Here is a 21,201-nt window from a genome sequence, read left to right on the forward strand (position 1 = left end):
CTCTTTAGCTGCCGTTTTTTTTGCCTCTGTTGCAGTGCTCCTTTGCTCTCTCATTTCATGCTGTGAAGCCATATCAATCTCCTTTGTTTGCATGTTTTCTCAAACATCAGTATGCACAACAGTTTTACAAGCTTTGCTCTTTACAGTGCTCTTCCCATCAATGGCTTTTAGCCCCTTTTTTGCCTCCTACTAGATTTTTATTTTTGGACTTACTCTACACTTTTCTCCCTGTGCCATCAGTCAATTTGAATTTCTGTATTATCTAAGGTCCCTGTTTACTTTCCACACACTCCATCTTATTGAGGTTTATTTATTTATTTCTAACTGAAAAGCCATACCGATCTTCCAGCTATCTTACTTGAAAGCTTATGTTGCCTTTCTTACACTTTGCCCTTATGGGTTACTTATTAATTCTCCCACCAGCCATTAATGGCCTTAAGTTTGCCTCAGTCTCGTTCACTGTATTTCACTTTGTTTCCTCTTAGTCCCCTTTGCCTCAGTCCTGGCTTTGCTGCTATAACTGTCTCTCTTATGGCAAGAACTTGCCGAGAGTCTTCATAAGTAATAGGCCCAAGTCAGATTTGTGGAGCCCCGTAGAGACGGTTTCTGGGGTCTCTGTAACTCAACTGAACCTGAAATAAACTGCCAAGATCTCTTCTCATGGCATTTTGCCCATCTACTCCCCAATCCCCACGTACTCCTACTTGAATACATTTTTATCTCTGTTCCCTCCCTCTTTCCTTTTCACATTTTATCGACCTCTTCCACCTCTTAACCTGTCATCCTCCTCTCCCTGCAACTCTGTCATGTTGCTCTTCATTACATCTACCTGTCTACCATTTCTCTCATTGCCCTCTCCCCTTCCTTTCCAGTCTGTAACCTAAAGTTTTTACTTTAATTAATCGCTTCTTGATAGTTCTGTTTATTTTCTCTCGAATATTACTTTCCTTGGTCACAGAGTTTCTCAATTTTCTGTATCCTGTATGTAGATTTTTTTTAAATGTAGATTTTCTGCGTCTCATCGTGAGTTTTTCCCTTAGACTTCATTTCCTTTTTTCTCTTTCAGTACCCCTCTATCTGTGCTCCCTTGTAGTGCTATCAGTAGGGTGCAGCTACTCAAATCTTACACTTATTCTTTACATAGGAGCTGCTTTCAAAACTCCAGAGAAAAGAGGGAATTGGGGGTGGACTGAGATAAAGAGTAAAAGCGCAAAGGAACAATCTCACAAATGTGATATTAAATCCAGAGTGGATCTACTCTGTAAAGTGACCTGGCTTTGTAAACACCAGCAGCTACTGAATGATTATCCTCAACTTTAATTTACTAGCTGAGATATTTATTATGGATTGCTCTTACTTTTTCTTTTTAAGCTAACATGTAAGCCATATCAGGCAAATAGAAGCTTATTTAAGTTTCACATTTTCTGGAGAATCAGCACGTGAGTAAGACAAGTAAATAAAAAAAATAACTTATTTATGACTTACCATTTGTTAGCGCTTGCATTTTTGCTCGATTGTTATTCCCAGTTGAAATTGTAAACAATACAATGGTGTTTTTCCCTTTTGCTGCAGGTCTGGTGGTGAGAGAAGCCAGCATAGAAATAACACGACAGCAAGTGGAGGAGCTGTTTGGCCCTGAAGATTACTGGTGTCAGTGCGTGGCCTGGAGCTCTGCTGGAACCACCAAAAGCCGCAAGGCACATGTCCGGATTGCATGTGAGTTAGCTACTCTAAGCATCCATACAAGATATAAAAGTTGGAAAATACTGCTTATGGGAGTGGATTGTCCACATTTAATATTTAAAGTTTTCTATCTGATAAACAAAACAAAACATTTTCTCTTATCTCAGTAAAAATGTGTATGTTTGCAATCTTGTGCACACAGATACACTAAACAGTTATCATGGGTTGATTCAGTCTCATGAAAGCCTTTTGTAAAACACAGTAGTCTAAAACTGAAAGCAAACAGGGAAAACTGATTACCTTATTCAATGCAAATAGAGGCATCACAACTGACTTAACCCCCTGGTGTGTGTAGTTTATTATTACTCTGTAGTAATATGAACACAAGTGCAGGGATGTTATACCGCCTATTTTTCTTTTACAAATCAAAACGCAAAAAAAAAACATCCAAGTAGTCTAGATTTTTTCTTTATCATCTCATCACTTGCACCAGTGATTTTATGCTGCACATACCTGCTGTGGATTTCCACAGAACAGCAGGACACGATAAAGTGAGTTTGTTACCTTGCTTTGAAGTTTAGGTGTGCAGTCGGCTGTATTACTTTATGCAATATTTGTAACGGATGAAAAGAATCGTCTTGTTTCATGCATGTGATTTTACTAAAAGCACATTACAGTTGGTTACATTTTAAGCAGGAAAAACTGGAGAGTCAGATTTTTTTTTAAAACCGAATTAACTAAAAAAAAAACCTTTGAAGAAAATGTACCCACCGTATATAATGCAGTGTAACTTTTCTAAGCAGAGAGTAGCTCTATAACTTTGGTCGACCATCAGTAGCTTCCTGTTATGGTCTGGTGAAGAATTTAATAAGACAACTGGGAGTCTGACTATAAGGTCACCAAAAGAACACAGCACAGATTAGACCCGGCCAGACTTCATATCATTCTAACAGACAGTACTACTATGTAATACTGCATACACAGTTAACACATGGGGAAATCATTTCAGGAGTCCCCCAGCAACAGCTCAGGGAAAGGAAAAAAGCTAAATCCTGTCACGAGTGATGGTCATTTGACAGCTGTACAACATCTGAGGAGCAAGGGAATTGAGATGTTTGATAAAAAAAAAAAATCTAAAACAGTGGTTCTTAACCTTGTTGGAGGTACCGAACCCCACCAGTTTCATATGCGCATTCACCGAACCCCTCTTTAGTGAAATTTTTTTTTTTTTTTTTCAAATTCAAGACATAGATATGTTTTTTTACTGGTGCACAAAATGAGCCGTACATGAACATCACCTTGTTCAAAGAACAAAACCAACACAATGCATGAACTTACAACAAATTACATACCTGCAAATCAGTGTGACTTCTGCTGTTGCCTTTGAGAGACCAGTTCAGATATGTGTGGCTTCACCTTGGCAAGTGCCAGTCTCATGTCATTTTCACAGAAAAGTCTGTTCCTTTCTTCGTTTTTATGTCCAGCATCGTCGAAAAGGATTGCTCGCAAAGATATGTTGTAACAAATGGTATAAAAAAATCCAGGGCTTTCTTAGCAATAATTGGATACTTGTCCATTTGTCGACACCAAAACGTTGAGAGTGTTGTTGTTCTGAAGAGTTGCTGTTGAACCTGGCTCTGCTGAATTTCAATGATTTCGTCAAGGTATTCATCATTGACATCTGCTGTCTCAACAGCAAACGTGAACGGCTGTCTCACCCATGCTGGATATGACTCTCTTGTAGGGAAATATCTGTCGAGAGACTTTGCAAGCTCATCTAAGTGCGTTGCAATTGTTTGCTTCACTTCCGTGGATACAGAAACATCTCCGATTCCAGACACATCTTCGACCTTACTTACACAGTTGTCCAGAAGGGGGAAGTTTGCAAAGTTGTTGTTCTCTGTTCGTCGTTTCCATAACGTTAGCTTTTTTTGAAAAGCCTTCAGGTGTTCTTCCGCTTCTATGATATTGACTCCACCACCCTGCATCTGCTGATTGAGATGATTGAGAGCTGCGAATATATCAGCCATGTACGCTAAAATGAGAATGAACTCAGGATTTTTGAAGCAATCTGCATGACAGTGTTGGTGCTCTTGCAAAAACAGGGCTAATTCCACACGCATGGCAAAAACACGATTCAGCACCTGTCCCCGGGATAACCACCGAACATTAGAATGGTACAGAAGTACCTCGAATTCAGAGCCCATTTCTTTACACAGCTCACTGAAGATGCGGTGCCTCAGAGCACTATTTCGCACATAGTTCACACATTCCACCACGGTTTTTAATACTTCTGCCATTTTTGGAGGCAAGGTTTTTGTTGCCAATGCATGCCTGTGCAAAATACAATGAGTCACAATGATGTGTGGTGCATCGGCTTTTACTAGCGCACCAAAACCAGAGTTTCTTCCCAGCATGACGGGAGCTCCGTCTGTACAAACTGCAGAAACCATGTCCCATGAAAGATTGTTGTCTCCGAAGAAGTCATCCACAAGCTTCTTCACATCGGCTGCCTTAGTTGTTGTTGTAAGAGGCTTACAAAATAAAAAATCTTCTTTTATCATGTCATCTTTCACATAGCGCACAAAAACAGTAAGCTGGCTTAGATTAGCAACGTCTGTGCTCTCATCGAGCTGAAGGCTGAATTTTGCCGGGCTTGAAATCAGATCGGCGACTACTTGAGCCAAGATGTCTTTACTCATGTCTTCTATTCTGTCGCTGACGGTGTCATTTGAAAGAGGAATTTGTGATAATTTACCTTCGGCCGCTGTTCCGAGTATCAGATTTGCCATCTTTAACGCGGCTGGTTTCACGAGTGTTTCACCAATGGTGTGTGGCTTGCCCTGCTTTGCGATCAGGTAAGCAACTTCGTACGATGCTGTGAGGATCGGTTTGTTAACGGGTACAAATCCAAGAGCAAGCAGAGTGGGCCTTTCATCGAATCTGGCTCTCTTCACCTTGAATTCAGCAAGTGTTGTGTTCTTGTATTCCCCGTCTCCATGCAGCTTCAAGAAGTGTTCCTTTAGTTTTGCCGGTGCGAGACTAGAGTTGCTCAACTTGGCGTTGCAAATCATGCAGATAGGACGCTCACTCCCATCACGTTCCGTGATACATGTAAATCCATATTGTACATATTCGTCCAACCACTTTCTTTTTTTGCCCGACATAGTTAGTATGGATTAAAATGTTAAAAAAAAAATCACGCGAAGTACTACCACGACATTCACATGTTGACTACTGCGCGCGCTACATTCCCCGCAGCCCTGATTGGCCAAGCAGTGTAGCATGATCGTCTGCAGCCAGTGATGGCCAGAAGGGGGCGTGTCATCACAAATTTACACGATAATTCGGGCGTGGCTGGACCTCTGCGACCTCCGCAGTGGAGGCTCTGCCGAACCCCTGAGACCGACTCACCGAACCCCTAGGGTTCGATCGAACCCAGGTTAAGAACCACTGATCTAAAAGAAGTCGTTTGGTCTTTCAACATAATCCTCATATAAAACAATGGATTGTTCCTTGAGAGCTTCTTTCACTGAGATTTGAAGCCACAACAGTAGTTTTCCAAGCGTCATTGCTCTGGTCAATTCAGCCATATAAGACAACTGGGACTTGTCTGAGTGCTCAGGTTATAGAAAGGTCAAGCAGAAAAGAAATACCAATAACAAAATCGACCCCACCTCTCCAGTTTACCAGGCTTATACTGACAGTTATGCTCTGCTTCAGTGCTCTCTCAAAAGGACAACTGGGGAATTTGACAGAGTCCATTCAGCATGCACACTGGATAAACTGCACACATCCCCATATGTAGGACTTTAACAGACAGTATCACTCTAGCAGACATGCACCCTGAAAGTCTTATTCTCCCAGGTTGGTCTTATTCTTTCTGCAGAAGGAAATCCATCATGCAGACCCTTGTGTTTTATTGCCACTTTTATTTGGCCTTAACTATGTATCACATTTTCACTTTTGCAGAACTTGATACCTGTGTTTATGTATTCACTCTCCAGTTATCTTGGAAGTATTCAGTATATTAATTTGGCAACAAAGGTCCATGAGGTTTTTTTTACAGTGAACTTTAATTTGTATTTTTGCCTCTACACCACCTCTAATCAAATAAAATAAAAAACATATCATAGCATTAACTTTTAACTTAATAACGGCCATTATTATGCTGTGTTACCAATTTTTAGAAGCTCAAAAGTAATGTTAGGCCTGTTCTCTCATTTTCTGTGACACAGATAAAAGATCTCGAGTTAAATCTAAGTGTGGAATTTGAATTTGGTAGCTGTTTACTGGAACTGTCAATGTGAGGTCCAGTGAGATGTTGATGCAAAAGAAAGAAGGAATGTACTGGCCGGCTCAGCAACAGCCGAAATCTGGAAAACCAAGGAACGCAGCTACATCTGATGATCATAGGAATTATTAACCAGATTATTTGGACAGATGAAACCAAAATTAACTTGTACCAGAATGATGGGATGAGAAAAGTATGGAAAAGGAAAGAAACGGCTCATGGTCTGTTGCATACCACATCATCTGTCAAACATAGAAGAGGCAAGGCTATGGCATGGGCATGTATGGCTGCCAACGGAACTGGGTCACACGTGTTTATTGATGATGTGACTGCTGATAGAAGCAGCAGGATGAATTCTGGAGGGTACACAGCTATACTCTCAGCTCAGATTCAGCCAAATGCTGCAGAACTGATCAGACAGCGCTTCAACTGTGCAAATGGATAATGACCCAAATCAAACTGCAAAAGCAACCCAAGAGTTTCTCAAGGGGAGAAAAATGGAATACGCTCTTCAATGACCAAGTCAGTCACTTGATCTCAACCCAAAAGAGAATTGCTTTTCAGTTACTGAAGATGGAAGTGAAGACTGAGAGATCCACACCACAGGTGGAGCTACAGCTGAAGGTGGCTGCAGTAAAGGCCTGGCAGAGAAAGCACAGTGTTTGATGTCCATGTGTTCTAGACTTCAGGCACTCATTGACTGCAAACCATTCGAGTCCCAGTATTGAAAACTGTCCTTATATTTAAAATTATTACTTTGCCCAAATAGGTTTGAGCTTCTAAAAAGCTGAAAGTCTGCACTTCAGTCACATCTTGATTGTTTGATTTGAAATCCAGTTCAGTGGTGTACAGAGACCAAAGTATAAATCCTGTAATTTTCTGAAAACCTATGGACCTAATTCTATTAATAACCGAATAATACATCGACATAAATCCATTTTGTTGTGTAGATCACATTTAAATCCAACCTTACATTCAATTATTCAATATGGTAAACAGAATTTGAAGAACTATTTTCTGTACTGAAACTCTGACCAGTATACTGTATGAATGGAGTGAGTACAAACATCTGCAGCATCATTTAAATGTCAAACCATTTAAAATTCTATCACCTTTCAAAATTTTTCTTTGATGAGCCATGCAAAATAAATGACTGAAAAATATATTTCAAAGTAAACTAATTGACCCAAACCTGAAACTCTGTTTAGCAGAGGTAGATACACCTGTGATTACTGACACTCAAGTTTCAATCGGGTGATCATTTGAATAAAATCGAGTACACCTGTGATTTACAATTAGCTTAATTGCATTAAAAATTACTTTCAGAAACCGTGCTTCAACAGCGTAGCAGTGAAAACCAGCCAGGTGAGTGCTTCAGACTTGGCACAGTAGATTATCAGTGGAAATGAGAATTTCTGTAAGAGCTCAAAGAGAATGAAGGGCATGCTCTCATATAAACATCAGCATCTATGCACAGCTTGGAATTAATGAGAAAATTCTATCTTCAAGAAAGTCCAAGGGGAAAAAAATCATATATAAAACTAACACTTGCATAAGAACATGGGGGGAAAAAAGGCTGGTGATTAGTGGGAGCACATCCTTCGGGATAAGACTAAGATAAATTGTTCAGGTCAGAAGGGGTCCAACATGACGGGTATGAATCTGGCCTGGTATAACACAGTGAACGCATACTCTAACTAAAATTTATAATACTAGCTGACAAGACAGCTCCCACTCTCCAAAAGCTCAGGTGAACTGGAATATCCCAGTGTGATAATAATGCAAAAGCCCATTCATTTTCTTAACCACTTATTCGAGGTTGTAGAGGGCTGACACGGTACCAAAAAGAGCTTCTGAAAAGGAATAAAAAATGAAAACTATGACCAGGCAAGGTAGGGTCCTTAACCTGAATCTAATGTAACACCTTTGGGGTATTTCAAAGATAAAGGTGGACCAATATAACCCCTCCAGCAAAGAGAAGCTTAAAAAGAACATTTACAATGTCAGAACTCCTCTCCAGAAATCTGTGCAAAAGGGGCATGAAGTCCACGCTGAGAAGGATTCTAGTTTTTAAGTAAATACTTTAATGGGTTTTTTTTTTACTAGAACTCTTAAGGTTGTGTTTTTGAATTTTACATAAGAGCAAATACTCTGCAGTTCAACAGTATATGATCACACAGTATTGTGGCAGCAGTACATTCCTTCGTTAATTTGGCTTGTCAGTTGTTCCTGTTTTAATTCATAACAGCATCACTACTCTCTGCAATGTTTCATCAGATGAGGATTTTTTTTCTCTCAGCAGAGAGTTAGTGACACAGTCAGAAATATCCTTCTAAGCTCTGCTAATAACATTCTCGAATGGAGTGGGCCCTCCTTGGGGTGCAGTGAAATCTGGGTAATGTGCCGTTTTTGGCTCATGTTTGGGCTGATACATACTAAGAGACAGATGAATACACGTTTATGTTTACAGGCTTCTGAGACTCGCAGAGGAAAACACATAACTGCAGACACTGCTGTATTGCTGAGTGACTTAGCTTATCAACAAGGTACTTGGCATCGATTTTACATGCATAAATGTGCCTATGTACGCAAGAATGAGAATGCATCACAACCCATTTACAGTATTGTTTATCATGCAGTAGCATCATTTAGCATGCACTGTGACATTATCACATCTCTTGATTTGAGTTTTTCATCCAACTTCTTTTGGGTTCAGATTCATTAATTAATTATTAATGCTGTAAAAAAGTGGCACAAAGTAGTTTCTGAAATTACATTATATCACATCATAGTTAAAATAAATAAATAAAACAACAGAAAAGTTACCAATATTTGCTATATTTAACATACAATGTTTTATATTGTCTAACCAGTCCTTTCGTGGCTGTCAGCGATCTGCGCTAAATCATAAATCTTCACGCTAATTTAGCAAAAGCAAACTAGCTCTTTCCAGATCTTTTCTTTCGACATTTTGTCAGCCAACTTTTTCAAAGTAGGTAAAACTTTATAACTGCTCGACTGTGAGACTTGCTGGAGGTTAGGTGGCGGGATGGTGAGGGATGATGCCTTTAAAACGCTTTGAAGGTTCAACAAATATCAAAGAAGAAAAAAATAATCTTCTATACTAAATCCTGGTAGACTTTCATTTTATTAATTTCTCTTCATATCTCTTTTTTATGCATTTATTTTCTCCACGTACTGGCATATTTTCCTTCTGACTTTATCTGTCCCACCGTCCTTCACTTTCTCTCTCTCAGTTATAACAGTGACTTTTCCCTTAACCAGATCTGATTACACTGAGCCCCCTTTTGTGATAACCTTTTACTTCAAATCGACCCAACCTCCTGACCTACCCTGCTTTTCGGCTCCTATTTGGATCTACTGTTGTGATTAAAATGCTTCCTGGCAGCTAGAGCTTGCTGAGCAAAGTGTCTTTTTTTCCACTGCACCATGCAAAAGCAATTCAGCATTTCTCTCCTGCTTTCACCTTCCTACTCATTTTCTTCCCCATTGTTTTCTCCCCTGTTATTTCTTATTGCTTATTGAGAGTGCGCTCTTCATGAGCTTATTGTTTAATTCTGTCATCAGCGCTCTCTCTCTCTCCTTCTCTTGCTTTAAACTGTGTCATTCTCCAGCATCTCCAAGCTTTTTAATAAGTACAGATGTAACACTCCGAGGCACTAACAAAATATGCAGTTTGTAGCAGGATAATGGCAATAAGTGTTGTGACTCTAAATCTGACACACACATACAGTGATATTTAATATCTGACAGTTTTATTGGACTTTTGTAGCAGACCACTTTAGCCCCTTTTGTGGTTTATAAAGCACATAGAGGCAAACACAGATATATTCACATAGTAAATGAGTCATTCACAGCATCGCAGCCAGGTACACGGGGGTAAGGGGAATGTAGACACATACATGCGCATAAATGTGCATGCAATGGCAGTCATGATCTCTGGCCCTGTGGCTATCAGGTCAAGCCTTTCTCCTTCAATATCTTAGCAATATGTCAAGGTCACACACATGCGACACGTACACACAGCCCTGCACACAGCTGCATGCGCACACAAATTTCAGATGATGGCAATTTGTTCTGCCACCTTCCACGGAGACAAGTGTTTGCATAGCAATCAGGAGTCCAGACACTCAGGGGCACAGGAGCACAGGCAGCTACTTGTGTCAACTGGAAAATGCCTGTTAGTGAATTTCGTCTGTTTTGCTTATGATGCAAATGTCTCAGCTGCATGTATTTAGGTTTTCCTTCAATCATGGTTAAATTGGACTAAGAAAAAACATGTCTCAACAGTGATATATATATTTTTTTGGTTTTTCTTTTTGTGTGCAGGCATTTTTTCATAGTTTCTACACTCACATAGGCTTAAACCTGTCTTTACTGTAGCTTATAGCATTAGACACAATCATTCCCCACCTCAGCAAAGGGAAATCACTGCAGTGGTTTGGATGTATGCGCTCAGCAGCAGCAGCCACAGTTGCAGTTTCACATTTGACCTTTTTGAGTATAAAATGGCATGCTTACAGTAGCAGTTCGAGTAATGCATATAGCAAAAACACACTGTCTTATACATATTTCTGCTATACATCCATCCACAGTCACCCTGAATTAACTTTCCAGTGGAAAACCCTCAGTGCTCTGTTCCTCGGTGCTCTCTTGGGGATATCATCGGGAGGATATTGGTTGCTGGCTCTGAAAGTGACTTCATGATGTTTGCAAACACTGAATAAACATTTTTGTACTAGGAATCCACAGGGTGTGCGTGTGTGTGTAGGAGTGTGGTTATGGTGTTTCACCACCGCTCTAAGCCACAGAGCTTTTTCCCAGATGTCAAATACTGCTCCAGGGTGCGCTTATGTGTTATAATGGTAAGCCGTGGTGTTGATTTACTTGCAACAGAACTCACTCATTCACTCAAGTCACCTTTTAAAGTTTCATTTATGGGGAAAATTACATATGTGTCACGCAACGTAATACTATATAGTTACTGTTTTGTTTTTTCATATTCGCCAACAACATTTCTTTTTAGAAGGGGAAAAAGGGGACAATTTAAAGGGAGGCAGGAAGTTTCACATAGGTCTCACAAACAACAAAAGTCAAAGGTTAAAGCAAAACAAAATGTGTTGTAAAAATAAACTCTTATAAAACCTGAACTTAAAAAAAAGTTTAAAGTTCAAAGTACATTACAATACCATTCAGTTCACTGCCACTTCCATGTACTTTATATTGTAGGCTACATACGAAACAACAGCTGAACCCTTATGTGTGTGAAAAGTGAACTGATTCTTAGAATGATGCAGATTTTTAATGTATGTTAAAAAAAATATCTTCACAATATATTTCACTTAATATAAAAATATAAAACTTAAAAAATCCCAACCACAGAACAGATGAACGGTTACACTCAGTTTGTCCCCAGAACATATTGTCTCTTACCAGAGGTAGCACTCAACCTTTGATCTTGTTTTTTGTGTTAATGAGTCATTATACAAAATGGAAACACAGAGGAAATGCTGTTGCTATGTCAGCGAGCTGAGTTGTTTACTTGTTCGAAACCTGACTGTGGATGGAAAGACCTTGTCTGGTGTCTGGAGCTGATCACAGGTTGTGAAGTGTCGAAATGACAGGGTGGGGCATTGAGTGAAAGAACTGGTCTGAGTGGAAAGAGACTCTCTAAAGTCACTTAGAGAAAATGACTCCCTATATAACCACTCTGAAAATGACTGTGCCACTCAAGGTCACATGTCTTTCACTTCTAAAATATTTTTGAGTTTTATTGGTTTATCAGGACTTTTGTATAAGAGATCAGAGTTTTAAGGAGTCTTTCACTTTATCAAATGCTTGAAGAACCAATGATGAAAACTGCTCTTATAAAAACGCAGACAACTTCAGCATGGCCATATATCAGATTAAATCTGACAAACATGTATTCATCTTTATCAGTCTTGTACAAATTAACTAGTATTTATAATATTAGCAATGACTGTAATGTTAAAAACAATACTCAGCAGTGGCATCACCCCAAACGTGCAGTCCTACTGTATATTGTTGAATGGCAAGATGGCGATTTGTGTATTTCAATCAGTAATGCAAATTTAATTTTGCTCACCTGTCTGAGCAATAGTTGATTTTTCCACCACATAGTCCTTTTTAATCTGCTCTCGGGTCGCTCTTAGTTCACTCAATCACAATGAAATTATAATCAATTTGTTTCTCTGTCTAACTGCACTGTTTTTTTTTTTTTAAAGCAGAAAGATTTTTTACAATCAGAACAATAACAGAGATTAACAGGAGAAAATGCAGAAAAGTGCTGCTCCATTAAAGCATGATCGCAAAAGAATTAATCCTGACAAACTTTAAGCTATGCGTGTGTACATTTAAGACCAATCAGCATTCTATTAGAAACTACTGGCCAATTATGCTGCTGCTGCTGTGTGTGTGTGTGTGTGTGTGTGTGTGTGTGTGTGTGTGTGTGTGTGTGTGTGTGTGTGTGTGTGTGTGTGTGTGTGTTTTGGGTATGAAAATAGTTTTAATCGTTTGATTTAATGACCTGCCAAGAATTTTTTTAATTGACTCCATGCCAAGACAGAATAATCTAATGACATGGTAACTGTATAGTGAGTTACAATGATTGCTTGCTATAGCTTTCAAAGCTCTGCAGGCTGTGGCTTGTTCTTCCTCTTTGGCACTCTTCTTTGTGTCCTGTGGTTCACTGATCTATTTGAAGTTAGCCCATGTTAGACAGTGATAGATGGCTTTTGTTATCAACTGTTAAGTATTTTTTGGAAGTCTCTGCTCTTGTCTACACACGATACATGAACTACAGTACTTCTGAGGTTAGATTGGAAATTTACAGTGTTTTGGACTTGTGTTTGTCAAATACTGTTTTCAGCAAAACCATTATTTCAGAGTCGATTTACACAGAATGTAGCATTTAACCCTAATATTAATATTTAGAGGGTAACAAAGATATTCGAATAAATTGATAAAATGGATTACGTGGATAGGCAGTTAAGTGGGTGGATATGTGGATGGATCACTTTGCCCTCTTGACTCTAAGCTGGATGAGCAGCTAAGGAAACTGACTGATGGAGGGATGAATTACTTTGCCATAAGCCACTGGTCCCTCCTGCTTCCCACATTACAGTCATTACAAATGCAAAATAATTGAACTGAGTATATCTATAATTATATTTTAACTAGGCAGAATGAAAATTGGGCTGCCTGCATCACAAAAGATGTGTAAAAAGCACGATGTGGATATCATAAACTTGAAATAATTTGCATTGCAGTTATCTGCAACTGAAATGTAGATAAGACTTTAAAAGTACAAATCCACAAAAAAAACGTCTTTGTTATAATAACAAGAGAACAAATGTAATTTCTTTCCACCATAGCCATGGCTTAAGTGGATGGTTATCATTTAACGTTTTAATTTCAGATCCATTTATATCCCATTTTTCTGATGTTTATTAAATGATATCTTCTTCTTGTATCACCTGCATCAATTTGCTTTTCTTCTAAGCCGCAGGTCTTCTTTCTTCTTTTTTTAATTACAATCAATTGTGAAGGACGTGGATGCACAAATTATCCTCTGTGAAAGCGAAGGAGACTCCTTTCCTCCTTTTTTCCCAAGAATCTCACATTGCTCTTTATTGCTTGAGCAGCTGCATGAGGGGAAACCAATATGATTTGGCATTGGTAGTATACAGGCAAAGACACCCATTCTAGATAATTGCTCTGAATGTGCTTATGTAGAGGTGCCTGAGGCAACAAACTAACCACAAACATAATAACAGTCTTACTTGAGCAATGGAAGAAGAAGTTTCAGAGGGAGAGGAAAAGAGGGGGCGATGATGGACTCGAGGAGAGGGAGATGAGGAGAAAGGCAACGAGGAGTTTATGCATGAAGAGGTCATTTTTGAATAAATGCTGACACTCTTTTACTGTACATATGAGAGCGTTCCCAATGAAGAACAGTGCATAAGGTCTCTGCTTCTCAACTCTGCTGTAAATCTAAAAAGGTCTCTCAAGAATGTAGCCATGGTTTTGTTATATTTATGAATGAGTGAACTGGGTTCAGTGAAATGATTCGGCTATACCTCCTGTTTTGTGCATGCAGTAATTTTCCTTGGGCACATGTGTGCACAGCAACACACATCTGTGGCCCCCAGTGTCACAGACACAATGTCACAGACACTTAAACCAAAAGCAAAAAAAATAATTAAATTAAAAAAAACACACAAACAAAGAAAAATCCCACCTTTCAAATAAACGTGCTCTTGCTACCAAACTGGTGACAATTTGTCAGCCATAAGTTATCAATGTGTGTAAATGTGTGTGTGTGTGTGTGTCTATTCATCCCCCCAAGCAGTTTGCTTTAATCTGCTTTAATTTCATTCTCAATCTTTATGGAAATTAACTCACAGCCAACTCCTCATTTCACCATCTCCCTTACTAATTAAGACTAGGAAATTGTTCCTGGAATTGCCTGGCATAAAAGAAGTGTCTCATGCCTCAATCACTTCCCCTTTTTTCTTCTTATGTCTACAGTAGTTTTATTTATTAATTTATTTATTTGCACATTTGAAGGCACGTATGAAAGTCTATTTATTTGCACCACTGTGAACATCATACCATGTGTGCTGTTGTCCTGTCTGCATGTGTGCTGTGCCAGCTTGTTTGTCCTTGTCTCCAGTGTCTATTATTTGTCATAGTATCTCTGTGCCTCTGTCTTTCTTTGTCTTTCACTATTTGTTCCTCTACGTGTGTGTCTGTGTTGTGTGGGTAGCCATGTGGTGGATTTAGGGCTAAAGCTTTGGGTGATTACTCCCATAATGAACCATCATGCTCTGTTCAGGCTGTCATCCCCCACAGGGACTTGACTGTATTGTGAAGTTATCATTCAGCCCCAACAATACTCTGTGTCCTCACATAACTCTCTTCACTGATATGACTCTAAGCATGAAATCTGATTTGATTCATATCACATGAAAGTAAACCTCACTGTGTGGTTGGGATAAAATCACATAGTTATAGGTTACTACCTATATTAGTGTACATCGGAGTAATAGCATGTTCACCGCTAATGCCTTGTTCATATATTTGGACTTGAATGACTGACCTGCCACAGGACCTGGGCGATGTATCTGACCCTTCCGTTGTGTTGATCTAGTATTTGCTGAAGGCTCATCAGAATTGGAAGGGTGGGGTTCAAGAAGAGAAACAAAAAAAAGGCTGAAGAACTGCACTGAAAATCAGTCGTACTGGGGGTCTTGTCCAAATTGGTGGAACTTTAAACACAAAAAAGTTTGGTTAGATTTTGATCCACCATGCAGTACCATCTGGAAAGTGTCTGATTGGCAACAGCTCCATTTTTCAGCATGACAATGATCTCAAAACACAGTGCCACTGCAGTGAAAGCATACCTGGATAGAAAAGCACACAGTGGAATAGAGTCAGTCATGAATTGGCTTCCCCAGAGCCCAGACCTCAACATTATTGAAGCAGTGTGTGATCATCTTGACAGAGAATTGAACAAAAGGCATCCAACATCTAAAAAAGAGCTTTTAATGTCATTCAAGAAGCCTGGAGAACTATTCCTGAAGACTGTACTTAAATAAATTACACGAAAGCTTTCCTCAGGCTCAGTTGAAGAATAAAAGTGGTCATACCAAATGTGGACGTTCAAGTTCGTTAGAATTGTACAAAGTCTTTTTCTGCATTATATACTGTATTTCTATTTATTTTTTCATATCAAAAAAAGGTGTATGTGTTTGTGAGAGAGAAAGTGTGAGAACAGCATATGAAACTTGTCCTTTCATTCCTCACGTAACTAATGGGCTAAACACAGTTTGATCAGCACCCTGGTCTCATGCTCAAACACTTGGCTTTATATGAATACAGACGAGAAGGATTAATGATTCTGAATTCAAGAGATCAAAAATGATAAACAAGTACTTTAACTCTTAGAGGGGACATTTTGTGCCATTTCGGTTTTTTGTATTTTTTATTTTCATGCTTTGGCCGCGGAATGAATATAGCTTATATTTGCCAGAGGACATTAATAAAAAAAAAATAATTCACAACTGTTTTGTCTGTTCCTTAAATTAGCTTAAAATGGCTGTACAAAAACAGCCACATTTTATCCTGAGGCCAAAAAATGCCCCATTGAAAATCATTACAAGTCATGCAATTTTTGATCCCACATCTTGACATGATTGTTGATGGTATTATTGCTCAGGTGATTTATGCAGCCATGGTTAGAAGTATGAGTTTTTTTGGGATTTGGTAAAAACACTGGAGGCTCTGGACATGAGACGCCATCTTCACACTATGTAAAGATGGCGAGGAGGTCTCAGAGTTAGAATCAGACCAGCCGGAGTCCAACTCTGACTCATCTGATGCTGAGAGTGGAGAGGAGATGGTTGAAGTAGTGACAGAGCGGACTTTTCCTTCTCCATTTTTTTTGTCATCCCCATATTTTGGTCTCCCACAAAGACTGGAATGCACTGTTATGTCCCAGCAGCCAGAGGTTTGATCCCAGGACTTGCGCACCATGCCACCAGCTATGTGCTGGTGCTGATAGATGTATCAATGTATATTTCAGGCTGAAGCAGTTTTAAAAGACTGAGTCATTTAAAGTGAAAAAAATATGACTATATAATATGTTTAAAGAAGTCTTTGAAAAGTTGGCATTTTTCGTTCTTAGGGTTAAAAGAGTTGAGATTTTTAAGGCTCACCTAAGAGTTAAAAAGGCTTGCTCCCATTCATTTTCTTTTAAAGACATGTTTGAGTCATGAGAACAGAGACATAGTCAACGTTGGACTGATGATAAGGAGGTTTGGTGGATTACTGATTTTGTGAGAAATAAAGGACACAAATGAAGACTATACAGGGTGGTTTCATTTTTATTGGATGAGTTAATTAAGGCAACGTGGACATGAAAAAGACTTCAGACCAAGCAGATGGTTTTGGTGTTTAAAAAAAGGGACAGTCTTGTTATTGCTGCCAACTTTTTTGGCTCTCATCTTTCAGCTCCCACCTGCCATCCCAACTTCCACCTTCTCTTTCTCTCTTTCCCCTCTCTTTCCCCTCCCATTTTGCCTTCTCTTTCACTCCTCCACCTTCCATGTCTTTTTAGCCACTGTAAGGTGAATGCTCTGATGAAATACCCAGAGAGTGACTCAGAGTCGATTGGTTCAGCATTAAAAAAATGTCCTGTCTAGTGTGTGGCTGTGTGTGTCCACAAATGGTGTACCACTGCTGACGGATAAGGTGATTAAGAGTACACCTGGGAACCAGGAAAGCAAAAGTATTCAAGGTTAACACACATAGACGTACATACAACATGGACACACACGCACGCACACACACACACACACACTGCTCCGTCCTATGAAAGTTCTCTGTATGGTTTTAAAAAACTAAGGGCAGAGGACATATTAACTGCAAGTCTTTTTCCCCCAACCAACAAAGTGACTCTCAAACTTTTGAAAGTTAAAGAAAAGGTTTTTACCAGCTTGCCACAGCTAAATGAAGCCATGTTAGTAGTATTTAAAATATTATTAAAACACCAACATTACATTTCTCACTCCATTTTCTTAAGGTATGCAACAAAATAATCCATCACTCTGACTTGCTGAAATTATTTCAATTATTTAGACTATCATCCAGTTACAAATCTTGCTTTTATTTGCACTAAAGAGATGTGAATGTAAGTACTTTATTTAAAAAGTAATTTGCAGGAGAAAAAAAGCACATTGATGTTGCCATATTACACACTTTAGAAGTTACTGCACATCCAAAAGACTAGATGGAAAGATTAGTGGTCTCTTGCCTCATACTCCCACACCAACTCCATACATTCGTATGGAGAAATCCACTGCATTTGATCAGCACCATAAATAAAGTGACCTGCTAAGTCCTGCAATGCTGCCATCTATCTCGTGTTACAGCGTGCCTTTATGAGCCGTTTTCTGTGGCAGGCTAATTATTTTTACATGTGTTGAGCTCAACTTCGGGAAAGGGATACACGATTGCAGTATATCATAAGGCAGCAGACTAGGGAGGTGAGCAGAAAGGCAAACTGTACTTCCAATACATGAAACGAATCAGAGGGCAATGTTCAATTAAAAAAAAAACACACACACGCACAGACCAATATAGAAAAACTAGTGTTGGGTTTCCCAGAGCAGTGAGATTGTCTGAAAGTTCATAAAATTGTGTAACTCACTGTAAGAAATACGAGACCATAAAAAAGATCAAACATAAACTTTTAGTGTTTTTAATGTTTAATGTAAAGGATGCATTTTCTCTACCGTCCCCTTTGCCACAGTTCTGTTGTCCTGGTTCGTTGTCCTAAAGTCATCTACTCTGAGCTTTTTGGGTTTTTTTCCTTCTTCAAAATGAAAACGGCACAGTCCTTTCTGAAACATTCAGTGAAAGAACCAGCAGCACATTCCATGCTGCTTTGTAATGCTGTCATTTATAATGGCATGTGAACCATTAGCTTGAATCATTTATTGTCTTTGGCCTGTTGGAGATTCCTCAGCTTTCAGAAATCTGTATGGGAGGAAAGCAAGGTTAAACATTGTGCATTGCAGACTGGGTTTAATGTGTGAAGCTAAAGCGTTTGAAAGTATTCGGACCAGTGACTGTACTTGTTGCGTGTGTAAGTGTGTGGTTAGCTTTGTGCATCCTTGTGCAAACTAAGGTAACTAAGTGTTTTTTTCTTGTTGTGGACTGAAGAGTGTGAGAAGTCAGCTGATGTTTGCTGTCTTCAAACACCCCCACCTTCATAATTACTGTGTCATTATTAAGTCAAAATTAAGTAATGTCCCTGCTTTACACTGACAGAGCATTATCGCTAAAATGGTCTCCCTAACTGCTGAATCAGAGGAGGCTTTTTTGCCAGATGGCCTCGCATGATGTCTGGTTGACATTATAATTTGCCCCTAGGCATTAAGTTTCTTGTTTCTCTCCCCAGACCTGAAGAAGTCATTTGAACAAGAACCCCTGGGAAAAGAAGTATCTCTGGAGCAGGAAGTTCTGTTACAGTGTCGCCCTCCAGAGGGCATCCCAGCTGCTGAGGTATGTGCAGCGTAATCGCTAACTTCCACCTGAAGTGAATGTTAAGTAAGATGTGAGATTAGGAGGACTGCTAGAGCAGAACAAGGAAGTGACTGAAGAGAGGGGATGACAGAATGAAGACAACAATAGATGAAAAAGGTATAAAAATAGAAATCATCAAGTGGAAATAACTTTAAAGTGCCACTGAAAAGTCAGTTATTACTTACGTGACACTTCTTGAAATTGCCTGGAACTTTGAACGACAGACAGCAGAACTGAGTGGTTTGATGGGTGCGCGTGCTCCTTCACAGTCTGCAGTCGGTGGTTGAAGGCTGTGCTGAATAAAAATTTCTTGTGCCTTTTTGGCACATTTTGTTAAATTGATATTTTTTTACTATTACGAAGCCTAAATTTATAAGATTCAATATCTCCAAAACACAGCAGGGGTCAAGATAGCTTTCATTTGTAAATGTCTTCCATTGCAACTGGCATGGTGAATAAGCAGCGTTTAGTATTAAATGATTTGGTGTTTGTCATCCGACATGTTTGTATAAGATATTTTTTTGCGTTATCATGTCGAACTGCCACAGGGGAAATCAGGAGAACGGCCTAAATCCTAGTTTAACTGACAAGTTTCCGGTACGCCAAGGTAACAATAATCCCAAAACCTAAAGTTTAAGCTGAGAGTTAAGTGTCCCCAGAGAGCCAATTTGAGTACAGGATGTGAAAAAACTCCAGTGAATACAGAGGTTTAGTCTGTATTCCTGTACATTAGCATTTTTATTGCACGTTCTTTTACTGTACTTGAGTTCTGCGGGGGAAAAAAAGACTGAAAAATGGCCTGAATTCCTTTATTTGCACAGATACAATACAGGTTTTTTTTTTAGCAGTAGTTTTCTTGGCTTTCTGAAGGTCTTTTAAAGATTTTTCTTTGGACGTTAGCTGTTTTGTCACTCAAAGCCTGGACCTCGACATTACTGAAGCAGTGTAGGACAGCCAGCAAACAAAACACTGCCAACACCCAACAAAAAGCTTTTGAATGTCCTTCATGAATTCCAGAGAAATATTCCTGAAGTTCCCAACTTTCAATGGAGGATGACTCATGACTTTTGCACAGTTCTGTATAATGTATATAGCAGTGAAACCTGGACCAAAGTAAATTCGGATTCAGTAAACAACAAATAAATTAGACGATCTTTAACACTTGCCATGCTCAAGACCAGCTATTCTATGAATACGTGTATTGCTAACACACACACATACTCTTACTTGCCTTTACTATGTGAGATAATATTGTGAGACTCGAGGATATTGTCAGCACATGTGTAATTTATTCACTCATCAAACGTGTCACACAGTAAACACCCACTTTGGAAGAGCCACACATGTCACTTCCACTACCGTAGCGTTGTAACTACAGTGGAGAACACCATTTACAATTCACATCATTCTTTGCTTCCCTGGTTTCATCTGGCTGTGTTCCCACCTCAATGGATAAATACATAATTTCATTTAGTTGGTCACTGGGGAAGAGGAGCACGGCACTCGGAGAAGGCTGTTGTACAGGATAAGGAGTGTCTGAATCAGGTTTCAATCCTTGGGGTTTGATAGTCGTTTTCAATTGCAGCTAAGTACACAGCTCCCCTGAGAGAGAAACTGAAGGAGAGGGAGTGAGGGAGGCACTTAGACAGACCAGCATACAAAGTGAGGGCGAGTGTGGCAGAAAGGCAGAGATGAAGGACGGGTGTCAAGAGAGATAATGATAGAGAAATGAGTGGTATGGAAGAAAGAAAAAAAACAGAGTGATCGTATTCTTCTGCTCCTAGAAATGAGTAATTCTTCTTTTGAGGGAAATCAAGAAAATAAATTTGTTGAGTTGTCACTTTAACAGTAGGAACCACAAAGGACATTTAAACATGAAGGCCCTTTCCACTCATTGTAGCTGACAGCAACACCAGCACATTAACATTGACAACTTTCTTCTTGGTAACCAAGCTCATCTCTAATGACACACGAGTACCCCTACCTTATCTACATGTCATAGCACATTTTATCTTTTGACACCTAACACAACACATTCATGCACAGAGGCATACACTCATAAATCTCATGGCCACACACACACAATACACACA

The 21,201-nt window shown here is 39.3% G+C and overlaps 1 protein-coding gene across 2 annotated transcripts in view; it reads left to right on the forward strand.

Annotated features, from left to right (window-relative positions):
* unc5ca (unc-5 netrin receptor Ca) overlaps positions 1–21,201 on the forward strand; it is a 189,927-nt gene that overhangs the window by 107,209 nt on the left and 61,517 nt on the right. For both annotated transcript variants that reach the window (XM_076890908.1, XM_076890909.1), the window contains exons 3-4: positions 1,573–1,716; positions 18,984–19,087. In XM_076890908.1, coding sequence (XP_076747023.1) covers positions 1,573–1,716; positions 18,984–19,087 — 248 coding nt within the window. The remainder of the gene's footprint in view (positions 1–1,572; positions 1,717–18,983; positions 19,088–21,201) is intronic.

This window comes from Maylandia zebra, linkage group LG12 (genome assembly GCF_041146795.1).
Source record: "Maylandia zebra isolate NMK-2024a linkage group LG12, Mzebra_GT3a, whole genome shotgun sequence".
Lineage (NCBI taxonomy): Eukaryota > Metazoa > Chordata > Actinopteri > Cichliformes > Cichlidae > Maylandia > Maylandia zebra.